We start from the raw sequence: 21,855 nt of genomic DNA, 5'->3' as shown, positions 1-21,855 counted from the left end.
GCTGTTGTCCGGATCCTGTGTGTGCTGCCTTGCCTTTCTTGGGGACACAATGAAAAGATTGAGCAGTTAAATCATTGACGGTCATTCACCGTTTTTTAAGAGATTGTCACGGATTGTAATTCTGGTTTAATTTTCAATCATCAATGCTCGTTCCAAGCTTCTGGCATACAAGAGTTTTATAATCAGTCCATTTTGTGCTGCACCTCGGTCTCTGTTTCTCAGTCAAAATGACCACTGAGTAAGGGAGTAATTATGAAAATATTGACAGAAGGAAAAGGATAAATAAATGAATGCAAAGAACAGATTGGGAATGGGGAAAAATACATAGGAAAACAAGACTGGAAGAATGTAGAAGGAAAGAAACAAAAACAGCCTGAGCAATGAGGGGTAACGCAACTCACAAAAGAGATGAGTAACAAACAAAATGCTGGAGGAACTCAGCAGGTCAGGCAGCATCTGTGGAGGGAAGTGGACAGTCAACGTTTTGGGGTCAAGAAACTGAAGATGGACCAGATGAAGGGTCTCGGCCTGAAACGTTGACTGATGTTTCCCTTCACAGATGCTGCCTGACCCACTGAGTTCCTCCAGCACTTTGTTTGGGTCGTCCCAGGTTTGAGATGTGTGTACAGCTAGCCATGAAAACAGGTTAATGGTTCCCTTCTCGAGTTACTTGCGGGATGACCTCCACTCTTGCACAGCTGGTTTGTCCAGAAATTGTTCTTTTCACACTCGTCTCCTTTGGAAAAACATGAGGATTCTGTGAAACGGTGAAACTCTTGGCACTGAACTTGCTTGCTCTTCCAAGGATTGTGTTGAGGAATTTGTTAGCACAATATATGCAATAGGGCTTTATCTTTCTCGTGAGTGAGGTAATTGTGGTAATACGGAGAGAAATTCTTTTATTCCTACAAATACTCTTTCTCTTTAGATCCTTACAACATTGCAACCATGGTTCTTTGAACTTTCTGCAGCTCTGCAGAGAAAAACATACTTGCGTTTTTACAATGCCTTTCACATCCCTTTCAAAATATACTAAGAGCTTTGCAACCAGTGAAGTGGTTTTGGAGAATAACATTTTGTAGCATAAAGATGCAGCAGCCAATTCTCACTGCTCACTGCCACAGGCAGCAATGTAATAATGACCAGATAGTGTTTTATGGATTTATTTGAAGGATAGATATTGATTGGTTAGGACATAGGGGAGAATCCCCTGGTTTTCAGATAATGTCCATAGGATCTGAAAAAGCAGATGAAGATTTTGTTTAACATCTCATCCAAAAGACGATTCATTCAACAGTGCAGAACATTGGAGTGTCAGCTTTCTGTCACAGTTTCTTGAATGGGAGCTGAACCAAGATCCTTTTGATTCAGACAAGTGAAGCTATCCACAGCTGACTCTGACTCATTCCTGGGATTTATAAATGTTTGAGCTTCCTTCTGCCTCCAGTCTGCTGCTGCTCCTACAACCTGTACCATTAGACTGAACAGCTTTGTTCCCACCCAAACACTATTTCCTGATTCACTCTAAAGCAGTCTATAGTTGTGGTGGGTAACTTTTTTGAAGAACAGCTTGGTGCATGGACATTTTGCCACAAAAATTACCCAATGGATGGAGTAGGAAGTAGAAATTGATACTTTCATTTAAATAAGTGCAGCACCATATTTGTGAATCTTACCTACAAAATTAAGCAGCTTGTGTTGGGCAATATTGATTCCTCTATCCTCGTTACCTTAACAACATTGGATTTGCTGTTTCCTGTGGGGAAATTTGCCTGCATGATAGTGAAATTGTTTGAAGACAATGTTGTGATTTTAGTATTTTTTCTGGTGGTATTTGTCTTTGTACAACAAAGGAAGAAAGACTTGCATTTCTATCATGTCAGTGATGATCTTGAAGCCAGCAAGTACTTTACAGTCAATATAGAGACTGTTGTAATGATGGGTGCCATTTCAGTGATGCTGATTTGGGCCAAGAACAGCTTGCTTCAAAGAATGATGCCTTGCTTTGTAGATAAGTGCAAAGGATATTATCCTGCAAAGCAAGATCCCAGAAATCAAGTAAACCATCTGTGTGTTACTGATGCCAGGGTATTGGAAAAGTAGTTCCTCTTTTGGATGTTGCTACTGAAAAATTATGCCAAGAGGCATAACAATGCCAACCTTGGTTTAATGTCTTCTTTATGTGATAAATTGTCCTACTTCTGAGCTACACTGAAGTGTTGCCTGGTTTATGTGTTCGGGTCCCAGAAGTGGCAGCTTGCAACTTCAGTCCTCTGACAATCAGTGATTTGTGCACCAGGCCAGTAGTATCTGGTGATCAGTCAGGGACAGGATAGGCGTATGTCCCTGGTAACTCCATTTCAAGTAACCTGCCAGCTTTTGGTGCTAGATCACAGAGTCAGTCAGTTCCGCTGCTAAGCAGAGATACATTGGGAAAACAGTGAGACTTATCCAGTTGGAGATGCAATAGACTGCAGATGCTGGAATCTGGAGCAACACAAGATGCTGGAGGAACTCAGTGGGTTGTCAACTGTCCATTTCCCTCCATAGATGCTGCCTGACCCTTGTATTTTGCAACCTTATCTAGTTTCAGGTCTTGCAGTATAAAATTCAGCCTTATCCTAAAATGAAATATCCAATTCCAAGTTTTGCTTAAATACTTTTTTGCAATACTTAATATTGTGCTGTACTTTCAATATTTGGGCTGGTTACGATAAATACTTTTACAGAAGCACCCCGATGCAAAGATGTCTCTCACTCACATGAACGTTTGGATTTGAGAGTGACAAAGTTGCTCTGTGTACAGTGGGAAAACTTAACAATGTTATTCAGCTCAGTAGGATTTAGGGGAGTGCAAGAAGAGGAACTGAACGCACAACAGTGCTGCCTAGTGGATGCTGCCGTTACTCCAGCTTCTCTGGATGTGTTTACATAGAGAATTCCCATGATAACTGATTAAGTAGGCAGATTCAATGTTAAATGCAATCTATCATCACAATAGAAACTTTTTGTTTGGTACACCAAGCAGTTGGACACCATATTAATATGTTATAAACATTTTGATATTAAAGCACCACTCCCTATTTTTATCTCCACTCTAGATCTGTTCAAAATCAGTCTAGTGAACAAGACATTCATGTCAGATTTCAAGATTTCAGTTGGACAAATGAGCTGCTTTCATGTTTGCACACAATACCCGCTCAAGTTATTTGTTACAGCGTACTCCAGGGACGAGACCGCTTGGATTCCTGCATCTGACAGCTTGAAGAGATAAATGGAGCTGCATGAAGAGCAACACGCTTGTTAGTAGCCTTTGCCCAATGTGCGTTTGCATGTTTAAAGGTTTTCGGCTGCTCATCTCCATGGAATTCAACACATTTATGATGGCGTTGTGAGCTCTCTGACCAGTGTGGAGTAGCAGACACCCCACCTAAAAGGAAGCAATAACACTCATTTCTATTACACGTTTACCATTGCCATAGGTTCCCCCAAGTGTGTTCCAATCAGCAAGAAACCTTTGAAGTGCAGTTGTTGTTGTAATTTGGGCAATGCATTTGCACCCAGTAAGCCCCCCCACAAGACAGCAACGTAATGTTTTTGGGTGTTGTGGAGCAGTAATTATTGGCCAGGAAACCTGGGACAACTATCTTGCACTACTTTAAAAGTGGTCGTGTGATCTTTTGTGTTCACCCAAGAGCAGGTGGGGTCTCAGTTTATCATTGCATACAAAACCTGGCACCACCTACAGTGCAGCATTGGGATAGGGGGTGCAGCAGGGTAATTCCAAGCCAGTGCCCAGTGTGGCGGTCAGATTTTGAGCTTTTTCTGGCAGTTCACTCTCTGTGAATGTTTTCCACTGAGTCTTAAGCCATTGATCAGGAGAAAATCTCCAAAGTCTACCTCAGTGACCTTCTGTAAGGGAGAATTGCAGGAATAGAAAACCTCTGAGTCAAGTGTTAATGTATTATTAGAACATCGTAGCTTGAGTGAATTGTTAAAATAAATCAAGACATGGTTATATTTCATTATCTTACTAATTGCAGTAATGATGTGCTGGTGGACTTGCAAATCATTCTCCATGTTACATAGTGATGTCAGTTGTGACTCACTGGTTAGCACGCTCATCTCTATGTTAAACCCACTCTGGGGATTTGACTGCAATTTTAATTGAGTGGGTGCTGAGCTATTAATGAATGCTGTCTTGTGAGTGAGATATTAAACCTGGAATTTTGTGTAGATTAAATAAAAATAAATGAAGGTTACACTCCTATTATACTTGTTTTACCCCTCCTTTACAGCTGATTGTTTCTAAGGTATGGGCTTCTTGTACAGTAGTAGAGCTTTATTGGCAGTTTGGGATGCTACGGTGCTATATAAATACAAGTCAATGATTATATTGAATGGCGGGCAGACTTGACAGACCAAGTGGCCTCCTTCTGCTTCTTGTCATTCTTTATGCAGCTGAGCCTCGATGTTACAGAGTAACTGGTTGTGGGTTATTCACTGTTGAAACAGGATGCAGCATCTTGCCAACAATTCAGATCTGTGCACTTTTCAGCAGCATTCAGTGGATAGCACTCGATGGCCACTTTCCTCCTCCTCCTCCTCCCAGCTTGGGCGCAACGGCACTTGGAACACTCCCAGCGTCTGCACCTGGGAGATGGTGGAGAGCAGGACAACAATCTGTGCAACTGAAAAATAGATCTGTGCTTTGAGAATCGCTCATAATTACCAGCAGTAGTTCCACTTTCCTTTAAGCACTATTGGATACATTCCATCAGGTCCTGGTTACATAAATATTGCAATTTAATGAATATTTCATGACTGACCTACATTTCCACTGAACTTTACATACAATCTCATTACTGGCTTAGCCCCGTCACCATATTTTCAATGGAGAAAACAGCTGATAAACTCATTTCACTATTCCTACAGCTATTTTTCTCCATTTTCTTTTGGATGTCCCCAGTGAATGTTCTTTGCTGTGACAGCCTGTTTATTTTGTTTTCCCCTCCTTGTTTTGTCCTGTGTAATCTTCTTTTGGAGCTTTTAGCAATAAGCAATCTGACACTTATTCACTTAATCCTTTTTTTTCTCCCCTGCCCACAGCCTGCTTTCGGTCTCTGAGCAGATAGCCTTTGACCTTCCCAAATTCTAGGACTAGTTTGATAACCTCTTCTACCATCTCTCAATACGTTAACCCTTCATCGACTGAGAATTGGCCCAGGGATTTTCAGGTCTGAGTGCAGTAATGACCGGTCTCATGAGTAACAGAAGTGGCTCAGCCATTCCGAACAAGCTTAGGACAGCTTGCCCTGAGGTGGCTTCCTAGGTGTCTCCATGAACTGTAAGTGGCACACTCCTAGCAATGTGCTGGCAGCTCCACTGTCTTCACAATTCAGAATCTCCAGTTGGATGGTGATCCTGTCCCATAGCTTCTAAATAATAAAAGCACACAAAAAAAAAACACAGCTCACTATCACAAAACATTAACATAACTGAAATTTGAAAAAAACAACTCGGGACTCAACTTCAGATAACTGGCCATTCCTGCCTTGTCTCTCATATTTCTTGCATTCTTTTTTATTCTTTCCTGTAATTTCAGTTTTTATTCATCTCCCTTTACACTTCCCCAAGCACTCCTTTGTAGCCAGCACCACCACCACGTATGTCACTCATTTCTAACGTTATTCACCCAATCACAGACCTTCTCTCTTTGTTCTCTTTCCCAGTTCCCCATTTCCTTTTCTCTGCAACATTTAAACTTTCATTCCAACCTTTTCCCTATTCCAATGAAAGGGTAATTGACCTGCATTATTTACACTCTCCACAGATTGTTACATACTTCCAACATTTTGTGTTACTTTTGCTTTTGGAAGAGATGAAGCCTCTTTCTGGAACTAATAAAAAAAAAACTTGGCAATGTTGCTTTCTACATGAAATTTATTATTTTGCCAAATTAGATTGGGTAGCTTCTGTTGATTCTAAGATGAGCTGCATTTATTTTTAACTGGTAAGGTGCACTGGATACATCCCTTTTCATACATTCAGTCTCTCTTTATACCGAGCAGTATTTGAAATAAGGACATTTTCTAATGTGGATTGAGTCCTTTACGGTTTGTGCAGTTTGCAAATGTCCTTATGACACTGTGCATTCCAATGGTGCTTTTTCTTTAGGGCATTGGCTGTAATTTACTTTGAGAGGACCTGCTTTGAAACTCATTTGATTACTACTTATGACACAGGAAGAGGCCATCGAGCTCGCCTCATCCATGCCAGCTCCCAGCAGAGCAATCCCTTCTGTTCCACTCACCTCTTCATTTTCCCTGGAGACACGAGACTGCAGATGATGGAATCTGGAGCAACAAATAAAATGCTGGAGGATTTAAGGGTCTCGACCCAAAACATCAGCTGTCCATTTCCCTCCACAGGTGCTGCTTGACCCGCTGAGTTTCTCCAGCATCTTGTTTGTTGCTCCTTCATTTTTCCAGTCCCCCTTCAACTTATCTTCCTCCCAGAGGCCCATTAACTCCACTTTAATTTTTGCCATGCACTGCATGAGGGGTAATTTATCTTGGGCTTTGGGAGGAAACCCATGCGGTCACAGGGAGAACTTACAACTTCCACACAGACAGAACCAGAGGTTGGGTTTGAACTTGGCTCCCTTGAGCTGTGAGGTAGTGGCACTAACTAGCATGCCATCATACTGCCCAAGCTGTGCTGGTGCTCACGCAATGGGAAAATTGCTGGAAATCTGAAATAAAAACAGAAAATACATGAGCAGAAATATGCTAATCAGGGAGCATCTGTGGAGGAAGAAGCTGAGATAAGTTCTGTATCAATGGCTTTCTGTCAGAGTTGAATTTTATTTCAAAGGTTGGGTGTCTCAACGTAGTTCAATCAGAGTCTCTAAATGTGGAGAGCTTCATTCGGGCATTATAGTCTCAGGACTTGACTATAACCAGGTCCAATATGAAAACACTTTGATGCAACATGTTGGTTCACTTGGCCACAATGCAAAAACAAAACCACATGACTTGTTTCAAGGAACTTTGACTGGTGAATCTGTGTTCTGATTCACAAACCCTTTGCTTAATGTGAATGATTGGAAGGAATTAATTTTCCATACTTTCAAGTTTGTCAGTCCTTCTGACTCTGACCTCCCATGCATTCTTGCCCATTCCTTCCCCCTAATGTTGGGGGCCATGCCTTAGCTGTCTATGTCAGACAATGGGATTCCTCCATTCTCCTCCCTTAATTCTCCCTCCCTTTTTACCCTTCAAAACACAGATCTAAGTGGGGCAAAAATGGTCTTTAAAATCTTCCTCCTTTTGGTTAGAATGAAGGCTTCTTAATATTTTTAAAGAAAACTTGTGATTTGGCATATATAGTGGAATTGCGATAGACTTCCAGGGTGTGTTTGTATTGGATATGACAGACACTGCAGAGGTGGTCTGTTGCTTTTCCTTTGCCTGGAATTTTGATGTTCATTGTGTTTGATGTGTTTCAGTCTGCATAGTGTAGATTATATAGAACGCATGGCAAAGATACAAGCCTTTGAACCTAACTGCCCATCGATGTTTAAGCTCTACACAGTTCTTCCATCCTACTTCATCAAGCCCTTATTGTTATTGTTGAAAGTGCAGATGTTGAGATGGTATGATTTTTAAAAAATAATCTTTTTTTCAAGTCTAGCATGCCCTATGTTTGTGACCCTGGAGAGTATGGGATGGTTCAGTGATGGGAACCCATCCCTGTTGCTTCCAGTGCACTCATTCTCTGGCAGTGGCCGAGGGTCAAGGTCTCTCAGATGATTTGATTTTTCTCCCCTCTGTACATGAGGCAGTTGTATAGCATTCCTATTCTTGCTGTAGCTTAGATCTAATAATTTAGCACAGCAGTGTTGCATCTGATTTGTGTGGCTTGATTACCTTATGTTTATTTCTCATCTCTGTTACCATCACTCTTGCCTCCTGGATGCTGGGTTCTCAGTTCCTCTGCTGACTTCCTCTGCATTTCTTCCAACAGCCCTTTCACACCATGAAGGCCCAAATTATGGGATTCATTCATTTTTTAAAATCATCCTTAAAACCCTGGCCATAGCAGTCTGCTTATCTAATCTTTCCCCCTTTGTCTAAGTTACCCCGTTACTTGGGGTCTCGGGGTACTTTTCTGAATTGTGCTTTAGCAGTGCAGGCTAGTGGGCCAACCTGCTTGGAAATTTCCTCTAGCTGTCTCAACTGGGTATCTATTAAATTTGTTATTGTGCTGTTCAAAGAAGGTGTTTATTTCCATCTTGTGTATTTCCAGCTCTATACTGCATTGTGTGTGAATTCATTACATTCCCCTTTTGTGTTTTACAAGCCTCACTTCACTTCAGTTCCACACATTGCTTTATTTAGCATGGTAACTATTGCTATACTAAAGTTAATTATCTACTCCAGAATTTTCAGCTGGAATTCCTAGTTCCCCTTCAAAGTACTATAATTTATATAATACCTCCTATATTATGGAAAATCTTCATATTTATGATGAATGGAAATGGGTATCTGTGTAAAGTAAGTTAAGGCATTTTGTGCCCGAGAGAGAGAGGAAGAATTGAAGCATTGCAGTCCATGTGCTGTAAGTTGTTGACTACCTTTTGGTAATTATGTCCATTCAAATAATTACCCTAAATGTTTAGAAAGGTCCTATCATTTTTTTTGTTTTCTCCCTTAAAGCCAATGACCACTTGCTCACTATGGGTGTCTTAATCTGCTAGTACATGCCTCACGATAGACATTGAGTGCTAGATAGTCAGCTGTTTGGAGCATCACATCCAAGCCCAATTCCACATTGTTTTTGAAAACGAGTCCTAGCAGTAGTCAGGAGAAGGAATTTGAGTTTGCACCACACCATTCCTAGTCATCAGATATAGTCAGCTTTAGTACTCCAATTACCATTTGACATCTCATTAATAAATAAGCCTTTTTCCAAAGAAAAGTGCTGTTATTTTATTCAAATTGCAGCTGCATGTGCAGTAAAATGCATCCAGACTGTCAGAGAGATCTTTGAAGCCACTACAAAATGCCAATGATGTCAGAAACAGGAGATAAATTATTTGGAGTATGGATTCTCAACAAGGATTTTTGGGATTTATTTGGTTCTGGTTTGTCACTAGCCTCATAATGAGGCAGCTTGCAAGTAGAACATGGATGTATTAATTCTCTAAGAGGTAGATCCACCTCGCAGAGTTGTTTAATTTCACTGTCAATGGTCCAATAGAGGAAATGAAGGAATTCCTAAGTGGCGGCTTATTTGCTTTTAGATCAGTCTGTTTTAAGCATGTTATGTTCTGTTCATTAGAAACAAAGGAAAGTAGAAGCAAGCCATTCAGCCTTCAAGCTCCACCATTCAATACTATCATAGCTGATCATCTGACTCTGTATTCTATCCCTCAATGTGATTTTTATTTTAGGTTCACTGGCAAAGAAACTTAATTATTGAGCAGTTTTCTGAAATGAGATTATTCTCTCATCAATATTCCCCTGTGCATATTATTTTCTCCCACCTCTTGAAGGTGCAGTCAGGCTGCCTATTCTGCAGCCATTATGAACCTTCCAGAACCTTGCTCATTCTCCGGAGTGAGGGCCTGCCATTCTGAGTTTTGATTTTCAACTACTGCAAGCCTCATAGGTGGGCCTCGCCTTCTCTCACCGAGTGACGGTGCAGTTGGAAGAGTCAGTACATGGAACCTGACTGAGATATCTTGCCCTTGTCCCTCTCCCCCTCTCTCTCCCTGTGCCTTGAGCACAAGCGGGCACAGACCAGATACGAGCTCTCAGGGCAGTTTATTCAGCCCAGTGGGATTTTAGCCTTGATATCATGACTGAAGATTCCACTATTTACAGTTGTTAGTTTTTATTTGCATGATTTCTCTGTGCAGTTTTATCAAGCCTTGCTAATAGTATAGAAGAGTTGACATTGCTCTCAGTTGTTGGGGCTCTGAACTGAGACAGATAAACATATTGGGATCAGGAATGTTAATGTTGTTTGTTACAGAATCATCATTCAGGCTCTCATAGGAAGCTTCTACATAGCATTTATTGAAAGTGTTAGTGCATAAGGCAAATGCATGTGTCTGTTTAATATTTTCATAAACATATTTTAACCCATGTTTAAATTATGGAATATAGCGACCCAGAAAAAATGCATTCATTCTTACCATACCTGTGCCAGCTCTCTAAAAGAGACAATTAATCCCAATCACTGGCTTTTTAAATTTATTTTCAAGTATTTATTTCTCCCTTTAATGGATATTGGGGATTCTGATTCCACTCTTGTTACTGTGGTGAAATTTCATGCCCTAATGACCTTCTGGAAAGAAGTATGCTGATTTCCAATTTTTAATAAAACAGCAGTTTACATGATTGACATTGCATTAATTCAAGGTAATTTTTAATTAACTTTAATTAGCTGAGAAGTTGTGTAAATCTGCTGCTGGAGTCTTGGCCAATTCAGGAGTGAAGTGTTCACTTCCCTGCTCTGGCTGTAGGGTATATTTAAAACTATAAATTCAGCAGGGATCTGCAGACTGGAGGCTGGAAACCTGAGTTTGAAATTGCTTTTGACTGTTCAACCGTATTGGAGTCTGTTCACCCTTTTTTTTAAAGAGTTGTCATCACCAACTCTCACTGAACTAAGCATTCGGAACTCCAGTCACATTACAATACGTTATGCATCTTTTTCAGCAGCATGTTTGGTTACTTGTGAGGCCAGTATATGACTTTCAGATTTTTTTAATGTTTTACCGATCAAAGGTAAAATCATGTATTCCATCCACTCATCTGTTCAACAAGAGTTAATCCTTTGATTGTGGATCTGTCGCCTCCATCACAACTGTTTTGAGAAGCACTCTGTGCTTTTAAATCCAGATTGCATTGCAATGTGCTGACTAAACAATGATGTTTAACTTTTTTTTGCTACAGAGCAGCTGGTTAATCTGGTTCCATTGTTCAGTGATTTAATCCTGATTCTTGTCTGTTAAAGTGGTGCCTATCTGATTGTAGGCAGGACAATCTTCCTGATAACCATATTGTCTCTGGACTCTCTTTCCAGGGCAGAATGTGGACTCGATTCAAAGGCACCCCTGCTTCCAGCCCGTTAATAGCTTGATTCAGTGCACTCCTCCAGAAGGCATCATCCTTATTGGTCCCACTGCTTTGTTTGCTGCAGTATTTTCAGTCATTGGATATACCAAAAAAAAGTGGCACACTTCCTTCTGAAAGGTATTGTTTTCTCCTTGCTTTGATATGGGTTGCAGGATTTATGACAGAATTATAATAATGCAAGGTGGGATCAAGTATTCAAGATATATTGGGCTCAGATTCCTGGGAATCTTAAATTTTGTTTTATTTTTAACTGTGGCGATAAATCTTCCTGAATGGAGCTTTGATATAAAATTTTGCAAATTGCTGCCAGAGGGATTATCTCAAAAATACATTCTTTGTATTTCCCTTCAGTTTCTTTTATCCTCTCGTTGCTGCCTTTCAAATATAAATGATTTGTTTCTCATTTGAACATGAGGTTGTTGGCTTGGACTATAGAAATAGGCTATTTAGCTCAACTGGTCTGTACTGATGTGTAGCTTCCTCCTGCCATCTCACCCAGTCCAATGCCATCTGATTATAATAACAAGTTGGTATGCATAAGGTCACCTGACATTGCTGAATCTGACTCTGCACTACAGAGTTCAGTTCTAGTATTGTTTTAGGGTAGGATATCAATTGGATTTGATGCTAGGTGCATGGTAGCACATCCAGCAGAGTTACTGCCTCTCAGTGACAGAAACCCAGGTTCAATCCTGACCTCTGGCGCTGTCTGTGTGGAATTTGCATGTTCTCCCTGTGACCGTGTGGGTTTCCCCCAGGTCCTCCAGTTTACCCCCACATCCCAAAGATGTGCGGGTTGTCAGTTAATTAACTGCTGTAAATTGCCCCTAGTGTGTAGGTGAGTGGTAGAATCTGGGCGGGAAGTTGATGAGAATGTGGGGAGAATAAGAAATGGGATTAGTGTAGGGTGGTTGATGGTCAGTGTAGAGTGTATCCATGCTACATCCCTCTCTGACTCTGTGCCAAGTTCTGAATCCTGTAAATGCTGATGGTTTTAATCTCTCTTAATGTGTTTCTGCCAATTATCTTTTGATCTTGAAAGCAGCCTTGGATGTTTATTTGTTTCTATGTATACAAGCTGTACTGCCAACCAAGAGACTTTATTTGTTTGATTTAAGAGTGACCATATACACAATAAGATTCTCCCAGGGTTCCCAGTTACAGATGTTAAAATAACAGCTGGGAATTTGGATCAAGAGGCAGAAATGTTTGCTGCAGTTTTCACTACTTGAAACTCCTGATTCATTAAGGCTCAAAGGTCTTGTTTGAGGCTGTTTAGTATGTAGGTCATGTGCATGTACAGGGTTCACATTTTGTTTTAAGCACCCTTACTCCATTGCATTGGCTTCAATGCTGTGTGGCTTTGAATTCTTTACCAAAGAAGGTTGTGGAGGCTAGATCATTGGGGGTACTTAATGCAGAGGTAGATAAATTTTTGAAAGATTGGTAATTGAGTGCTGTGGAGAATTGGCACAAGAGGAGATGAGGTCTAGGGCAGATCAGCCATAATCAGGTTGAAAGATGGGCAGGCTTGAGGGGCCGAGTGGCCTACTCTTATTTTCTTATGGTTCTAGAGAACCCAACAGCCAAAAGGTAACTCAGCCAAGGCACGTTTCAGTGGTGAGGGGCATAATCACAGCCATTCTGAGTTTGCTCGTATTCGATAACATGCAAGGACAATGGTTTGGGGTGTTGAACCAAAATATCTAAAAGCCTAGTGACTTTTCTGATAGAGATCTCAGAACTTGTCAGGGGCTAGACTAATAACGTCTGTTCTCTGTGGTACAGGGCTATTATCTGGTAATGCATTTACCTATCTAAACCAGTAGCAGAAAATTTCAGCATTTATATTGGTGTGTGCTCATTCTTGTAATGCCAATATTGTGCTGTTCTCAATTTGACATTAACTTTCTTAGTCAGCAGCTACATCTGTAGTATGGGGGCTGCTGGCTGTAAATTGACAACATGAATACAGGCTGCTCTGTGCTATTGCTGATGCTTTGTCAGTGATTTCCACTCACTGGGGTTTATGATTGCTCTGAGCAAACATATTTCAGTAATACAAAGCATGTCCTGGTTCTGGTGTGTGATCTAACAGTTGATGTAACTTGATATGAATTTAACATAAATGTATACATTAACAGCATAATTGCAGCTTTTATTTATATTTTATGGTCTAACTATTGCAAAGGAATCAATTAGGATTATTTAGGTTTATAATTTACAATACCATTTTACATCATGCTTAGATTCTGATTTGTAATAAGCACATTTCAAATTATTTAAGGATTATGGGTTTTTAACCATGTTGTAAATATAAACCAATGGCATTTGTGTATGTTTGTCTGTAGCTAGAAAAGGCAATGCAGATATAAACCAGCACAAGCTCAGCCTCCGATTGACAACCTCCTGTGCTGCAGTGATTCTTCAGTCACAAAGATGTCCCAAAGCATATCACAGCCAAAGATACTTTACAAGTTTAGTCATTGCAGCTTTTCAGGCAGATATGACAGTTGATTTGCACATCAAGTCCCATGAACAATGGATGTGATGAATGGTCAGTTTATTTTGGTGCACTATTAAGTGATGAAATTGGCAAGAACTTGGGAGAACACTGCTTCCCTTCGAGTTGCCCTGTGTATCCATTTATATAAAAGATAGTGATGGTAAATCAGTTTCTCATTGGAATGACAACATCTCCAACAATGCAGGTTTCCATCAGCTGTGCTGAATTGTCAGCCCTGCTTATGTGTTCCAAGATCACCCTTGTGCTCTCTGAAACACTGGCTGTCTTGTCTGGCAACATTTCAAATCTTGAAAAAATTATCTCATTTAAAGAGCTGCCTTGAGTAAATTGGGGTTTGGACTCCAAACCTTTGTCCCTGCATTGTATAACTTTGTATCAGCATAATTTGAAAATCTAGGAAAATCAGATTAGGAGGCAGCCGTGCAGCCCCTTAAACATGTTCTGCTGTTCAGTGAGGTCATGACTAATCTGTGACTAAACTCTATATATCTTCCTTTACTCCCATATCCATTAATACTTTTGGTTAACAAAAACTCTCAATGGTGCTGAAATCAAAGATGTGTTACACTGCAGTCAAGCATTGACCAACTTTCATTTGCCAGGTGAATCAGCTCATTACCAAGGGCAAATGAGGGAGAAGAAAGATTTGTCAAAGTTCCTATTCCTAATCCAGTTGTGTGTGTGTATGCACATATGGAAGGGTCACTTCAGTTGAAAAGAGTGCATGAAAAGTTCTCTGTAAAGATTTAAACAAGGAAACTTGGTCCTTGGGCAAAGCACCATGGAAGCTTCTGCCAGCAATTGCATGAGAGACAAAAATACGAGGATTTATATAATATGCAGACTTTACAGCCTCACTGCTGTGCCATACTGAACAGCCAGCAGTAAAATACCAAAGACGTGGCTGTATCCTGACATTAATTAGGAATAAATCATGTTGAACTGTCTCATCAAAACGTAGAGTACAGTTCTTGTAATATACACAAATGTGATTACTGTCTATTGGGGAATTTTGTTAGTTGGTTTTTAATTTTGCATTTATTTTAGTCTTTCTGTGCTCTTAAAATTTTAGAGGGCCTCACTGTGTTCTCTTTTTATGCATTCACCTCAAAAATAGCTTACAACGTTTTCCTTTATTCTGACAGGACGACATTCATCTCAGACATGTTCAGCAAGAAGAAGAAGCGGGTAGAGATCTCAGCACCTGTGAATTTCGAGCACCGTGTTCACACCGGCTTTGATCAGCAGGAACAGAAGTTTACCGGGCTTCCAAGGCAATGGCAGAGCCTCCTTGAGGACACAGCCAAACGGCCCAAGCCGCTGGTGGACCCATCGTACATCACACCCATTCAGCTTGCTCCGCGTAAGGTAAGTTTCTGTTATTGTTGCTAGGTGTTTGAGATTGTGACGTCATGTATGAGAAACTGCTGTCAGAAGTATCCTTGAGATACTGGGACTGTCCACACCAAGAAGACCATGGAGAGGTTTAGGTGCTTCAAATGAATAATCTTCTCTGGTTGTGAAGTCAATAATAGTCATCAATTTTAACTTTTCAGGAGAGTGAACACTTGCAAGAAGTATTTTTACACAGGTTTTTGGTGTAGAATAGTAGAAGTTGTTGAAGCAGATAACTAGCATCTTGTAGATGCAAACTAGATAAGGATCGAGAGACAGGAACATCTACAACTCAGAGTGTGGACAAGGCTGTGTAATTACTTTACGGTTGTCCTAACAAAAAAGCTGGCATTGACACAATAAGCTGTGAAGCAATTGTTGTAAAGCTATGCAAGTTATTACAAAACAAAAGTCATTCACTTTCCCAAGTCTGTTATTTTAAAGTTTATGAAAGTAAGTCATTAGAAACACTCTGCATGTTGAGCTACAGAAGTTGGCAGATCCCGGATTTGGTACCTAGTCAGTGCTTGAACTATCAGCTCTCATCCAGGCACTGGGTTGAGTGTTACATATGGCTTTGCTTGTCCCTAAACTCTGAAAGGGAGAAATCTGATCAGCATACACCTTGAAATGAAGTGGTGAATCGCATCTACCCATGAGACAGGAAGAATTCTGGGTGTGTATTGACCTTGAGGGCATTTATTAAGTTTCAAAGAACTGTTGAAAGAAAAGACCAAAAGTTATTGGTTTATTGCACTTCCAGATTAAATGGAGAATTAGAAAGCCACAGTGGTCCAGGGAAGAGTGGAAACACTCTATACCTCACACTGACTATACTAGTAGATCTGGACACTTCCATTCTGCAGTCATCCCCTGACGAAGTTGTCAGGGTCACAATATTAAAATAGAGGACAAAATGCAGACAGATCAGGTATTGTCCAAGTTCCTGAGGCTCAGGGAACCCTTGTGTTTGCACCTCTCCACCCTAACAGTAGTTGTTTGGGAGAACTGAGTGCTCCATAGGATACTGAAGGATCTGAGCAGGTACTGTTTGTTTGCCAAACAACTAGGAGTCTGGTTTGGCATGTTTTAAATGTAGTGATGGTTGCTACAGCTTCCTTGCTGCTGAGAACTATTTTGTTAGTACTTATGTTGGTATTCTACAGAATGTAGACACACACTCTCCATATAGTACACAAGAGTGTTTAGCTACTATTTTGGCAAGAGCCAAAGGGGTTAGAGGTCTTAAATGGCTAAACTGTCCAGCTTTCAGGGACAGGCGATCAAAGCAAAAGCCAGCTCTGCAGTGCTAGAAATACAAAATGTGAACAAAAAATGCTGATCAGGTCAGATGGCACCAATGGTGAGCAAAACAGATTGGTGACCTTTTGTTAGCTCTGTTACTTGGCCAGAGAGAAAAGACACGTGTTTTATTAATCATCTATTTGTGTGCTTGTGAAACTGGTTTTCTTGCATTGTTGTTGGAATTCAGCATTTCTCCCAAGTTTCATCCCCAGCGAAGTCATTCACTTCATAAATTAACTCTGAAATCCATTGAGAAGGCAAAAAGGAAACAAATTAAACTTGTTGCTCCGTGTCCTCGTCCTCGTCTTTTAATTGCCCCAATTAATAATTTGGGGTTAGAGAAGTCCAAGCAAACTATAGGAGTTAGCATCTTGATTTTCCAAAGATATCGATGAATGTTTTATTGGCCTGCAGTTTTAAAGTGTGTGCACTGAAACCCACGCCTTCAATAACCTCTAATTCAAAATTATTTCTTGATGTTCTTCAGTTTTTCAAATCTACCATTCTCCCAAAACATGGAATTTTACTGGAAATATCCAGAGGCTTTGGGGAATCTTGAGATTCTGAATTTCTATGCAGGGATATACTTATTGGAAGTTTTATTTATTTTGTTTAGTGAATGGGTGTATTGTAATGCTAGACTTCAATTAGGTGAATATTTTACTGGACAGATTTAGTCAGAGTTATACAGCATGGAAACAGGCCCTTCGGCTCAGCTTGTCCACGCCAACCAAGGTGCCCATCCAAACTAGTCCCATTTGCCCATGTTTGGTCCACATCACTCCAAACTTCTCCTATCCATGTACTGTTCAAATGTTTTCCAGATGTTGTTATTGTACCTTCCCCAACACTTCCACTAGCAGCTCGTTCCATATACGCACCACCCTCTGGGTGAAAAAGTTGCCCCTCAGATCCCTTTTAAATCTTTTCCTTCTCACCTTAAACCTATACCCTCTAGTTTTTGATTCCCTGACCCTGGGAAAAGTATTGTGTGCATTCTTCCTATCTGTACCCCTCATGTTTTTATACTCCTCTATAAGGTCACCCCTCAGTCTCCCAAATGAGGTCTGACAGGTTCACATGTTATGCTCCCTCAACTGCACATGGAGAAGTGTGAACCTTTTGGTTCACATGTTGATGATTACCTAACTCTTGTGACCTTTGCAGCGATGGATAAAGTTGCTTAATTTCTGCAGTGCTGCTCATGTAAGGAGCTTGAATGCATTATATAAGGTCAAAGGAAGCTTTGTATTTTGTATGAAAAATATCTTGGGTGCAGCAACCAACAAAAATAGAGGTCCTACGATGCTTGGGGCAACATATTAAGGACAAAACAGCCCGCTTAGTTGATACCTAATACCACCCTAACTGTTCACTCCCTACAAAATACACTGCAGTTACTCACCTAGGCTACTCTGGCACCCACAGCCTTGCTGTGCAGGCTACTCTGATGGCACCCAATCACACAACCTTGACTTGGAAATATATCTCTGGGTCTGATTCCTCAAACTCCTGCCCCACTGTGGAAGAACTTTCACCAGGAGCACTGCAGTGGTTTGTGAAGGTGGCTCACCCACAGCTTTCTCCAGAGCATTTGGGGATAGTCAATAAGTGCTGAGCGTGTCAGCAACACTTGCCTCTCCAAACATAAAGAATTAAAAAAAAATTAAAACAAGTGTCAATAAAACCACATCTGTCAAAGTGACACCTGGTATTCTTTGAATAAGAATTTCTTTATCCCTTTGTTTCCTCTTGTATTCCTTTATCATCCTTGGTACTTTGAGCTGCTTTCTTTAATAATCTGTTTCTTTATCCATTACATTCGAAGTGATAATTATTGGGTATTAGAGAGTGATTCAGAGTTTGATGTAATTTTTCTAATCTGCCTTTTTCACTCAGATGATGCTGTGTTTCCTGTCTTAATATTGAGTAAATGCAGGTTTCTGTTGCCCAGGGGGAGGAAACAGCAGTCATGAAAAGACATCACTGAATTATGAGGCACAGAGAATAAAAAAATGTGCTTTCAGATGGGCCTCACTGCATCTGGTGTCAGCCAGTGCCTGGAACTGACTAGTACTGGGCAGCAGAGACATTCCATCCAGTGGATTATGTGACTTGCTGCTTGCTCACTTCAGATAATATCATCATTTCTTCTAAACTGGCAAATGTTTGTTGGGATTTAAATCAATCAATGTTCTTTAATTTCTTTCAGTGCCTCATTAGAATTATTTCAGTTTATGGATCATTCTCTGTTGGAATACTGTACAGTAGGGAATGCTTATTTCATTCGTGCGGAGGGTGAATTATTTTTTATCCAGTTGTATTAAACAAAATGGATTATTTAGATGTCAAATCTTCACACAAACCTCACCACCCTGCCCAAGTCTGCAAGAGATTGCAGAGAGTTGTGAACACAGCTCAGTCTGTCACAAAAACCAGCCTTCCCTCCATTGACTCCATCTACACTTACCACTGCCTCAGGAAAGCAGCAAACATAATCAAAGTCTCCTCCCACCCCGGTTGTACTCTATTCTCCTCCTCTCCCATCGGGCAAAAGATACAATAGCTTGAGAACACATACCACCAGGGTCAAGGACAGCTTCTATCCTGCTGTAGTAAGACTCTTGAAAAGACCTCTCGTCAGATAAAGATGAGCTCTTGCTCTCTCAATCTACCTTGTCATGGCCCTTGCACCTTATTGTCTGCCTGCACTGCACTTTCTCTGTAACTGTAACACTATATTTTGCATTGTTATTTTTTCTTTTGTACTACCTTGATGTACTTGTGTGTGGAGTGATCTGTTTCAATGGCATGCAAACAAGGCTTTTCAGTTTATCTCAGTACATGTAACAATAATAAACCAACTACCAATTACCATCCATTTCCTCCCCCCCCCAATCAAAACTGTAAAGTAATCAGTTGTTGTGATTCTCTGGAAATGCTTTAGGGATTGTTGACTTTGTATTCACTGAATTGTGGTTGGTTTGATTTTGCACCAAAATTGGAAAGAACTTTCTTTTTAATTATGTTCATTTTGCCTGCAGCCATAAATCAGATCAGGAACTGCTAGCTTGTGAGGGTGAAAGCCATAATGTAGTCATTGACTGCCTGAGCCATGACAGGCTCAAGTAATGCCTTTGGAAAAGAAATGGGCACGTTTTTCTCACATTTTCTGGAAAATGCAGCAAAGTTCCAGGGAAGAGAGTTGGATACAAAACTGGTTGGATAATGTGTCTTTTTATGGGCACCTTTTTGAATTTGGATCTAAGCAACGGGTAAAAGTTATGACTTCATTGGATAACTTTTATGTTATTGGATACCCCTTCAACATGGTTCAGAACTTCCAGTTGAACAAGACAATAAACAGCGGACAATTTATAGGGGTCATTGAGAGCCAACCTATTGACTTTTCTAGATTATGGCAGCCTTCATCTTTTTCACCATGGCAGCTGTGGAATTTAAATTAAGTAATTGAACCTGGAATTACAAAAAAATATTAGACTTGATATAATCGTGAAACTGCAGTATTGTTATAAAATCTCATTTGATTGGCACAGGCCTTCTGGGAAGAAAATCTGCCATCCTTACCCAGTCTAGTCTATATGTGATTCCAGACCTATGATGTTGGTTCTGCTTCTTGGTTCAAGGACAATTGAGCTTGGACAATAAATTCCATCACAGCCAGCAACATCCACATTTAAGCTTTGAGTCAGATAATCACTGAATCAAAGTTTATTTCACCTTTTTCAAACATAGGTTAGTCATCTAGACCCTAATCTGGGATCTAGATTGGGTCCTGATGAAGGGACGTTGACTGTTCATTTCCCTCCAGAGATGCTGCCTGACCTGCTGAGTTCCTCCAGCACTTTGTGTGTGTTGCTGCAGATTCCAGCATCTGCAGAATCTCTTGTCTCTCCTAAATCAGGGATTGTTTTAAATTATTTTTATGTATTCATTCAATGGATGTGGGCTTTAATTGCCCATCACTAGTTGCCCTTGAGAAGCTGGTGGTGAGTTGTCGCCTTGAATCACTGCAGTCCTTGAGGGGTGGGTCTGGCCACAGTGCCCTCCCTCAGCCTCTCTCTGCTTCCCACTCCTCCTCCTAGATGCTCATCAAAACCTAACTCTTTGACATGCTTTTGATATCAGGATCAAATTCTTCCTGATGAGCACAATATTTTCTTATTAAAAGTTGTGCATAAATACAAATTGTGCTGCAAGGTATGTAGACCAATAATACAAAAGAAAAATGTTGGTATCAGGTGTATTTCAATGTTGGTGCAGTGATTAGGTAGCACCATGGTGTGAGTGAATGTCTGAAATTTGCAAATTCAACTGTGTTCCTTTGGGAGATCCCAAGCTGGGCATCTCCCAGGGAGTGTAACTAGATTATATTTTACACATTTAAGCTTTTAATTGTGACTTTACAGTTAACCTTTTTTGGCTTCTTTCCTGGCACTTCACTTCCCTTCCCTATCCTTTACTTCAGGACAACCTGAAAGGTATCAGGGAGCCCATTTCAGGCCATTAAACTTGGGCTCATTAAAACAAATTTGTAGAAAATCAAGGCGGTGCTATGTAAATTCTTTCCTTGTGTAAATCAGATGTGGAATATTCACCACCTTGTTTTAAAATGTTGCCTGATGGCAGTGACGATGTTTTTATGGAGCACTTTTTTTTTGCATACTGGTATGTCTTTAAACTTGTCCGTTGTCCAGATGTTAAACTTGTCCAGATCTATAGCGGCAATATTATTGCCTCTCTTCACAGTTACAGTTCCCCATTTTTCCTTGAAGTGGCCATTTTTTATTCTGAATGTATTAAATATTGATGGGTTATTTGCACCTGAACCCATCTTTACCCAAACCTCTGTTTTGCTGCCTGTGTAAGTCTGCCTGCTGTCTTAACTACAAGCTGGCTCACTGCCCAGATTGCACACTGAATGAAATATTGTACTGCTGTCCATAGCCCTTGGTTCACAGTGAATGAGTAAGCCCCATGGGATTGATGCTGTACTACTTCCAATTTGATGATTGCATTGTGAATACCATGTTCTTTTTCTGTGTAAATAGAAAGGCTTGCCCGTAATACATAAAGGTACTGCTAAGCATTTATAATTGAGGCCACAGGATTTATATTGATTGAATTGTTTGAGTTCCATTTTTATTGCATGTGAGTCAAACCTGATGCAGCATCTCCTCTGCCTTTTGCTTTAGAATGGCCCATGTGTATTAACTAATATTTAATATCAGTGGGGTTAGCATAACTTCTCAAAGCCAGAATACAATTCCCTTGCCACTGAGGCCAACAGAAACAGTACACATAAATGCTTTAATCTAGGAGCACTTGAAGATTTTTGTCATATTCACATTGACATCTTGTCATAATTCTGCAATCTTTTCAAGTCCCAGTTCCCTACAGCCCAACAGAACCCTTTGAAGTGGAACTCCTGAGTACCATTCAAATAAACCTTTCTAT

At 40.4% G+C, this 21,855-nt stretch overlaps 1 protein-coding gene across 6 annotated transcripts in view; it reads left to right on the top strand.

The window, feature by feature from the left end:
• The window catches only part of pak4 (p21 protein (Cdc42/Rac)-activated kinase 4), a 99,855-nt gene that overhangs the window by 50,203 nt on the left and 27,797 nt on the right, over nt 1-21,855 (top strand). For 3 of the 6 annotated variants that reach the window (XM_052044179.1, XM_052044178.1, XM_052044177.1), the window contains 2 exons: nt 11,098-11,267; nt 14,823-15,045. In XM_052044179.1, the coding sequence (XP_051900139.1) occupies nt 14,842-15,045 (204 nt within the window). In that variant the 5' untranslated portion in view covers nt 11,098-11,267; nt 14,823-14,841. The remainder of the gene's footprint in view (nt 1-11,097; nt 11,268-14,822; nt 15,046-21,855) is intronic. The other 3 variants (XM_052044181.1, XM_052044183.1, XM_052044180.1) reach the window with 2 other exon arrangements.

This window comes from Pristis pectinata, chromosome 35, assembly GCF_009764475.1.
Source record: "Pristis pectinata isolate sPriPec2 chromosome 35, sPriPec2.1.pri, whole genome shotgun sequence".
NCBI lineage: Eukaryota > Metazoa > Chordata > Chondrichthyes > Rhinopristiformes > Pristidae > Pristis > Pristis pectinata.
Note: the sequence above shows the minus strand (reverse complement) of the source record. Positions and strands in the feature narration are given on the sequence as shown.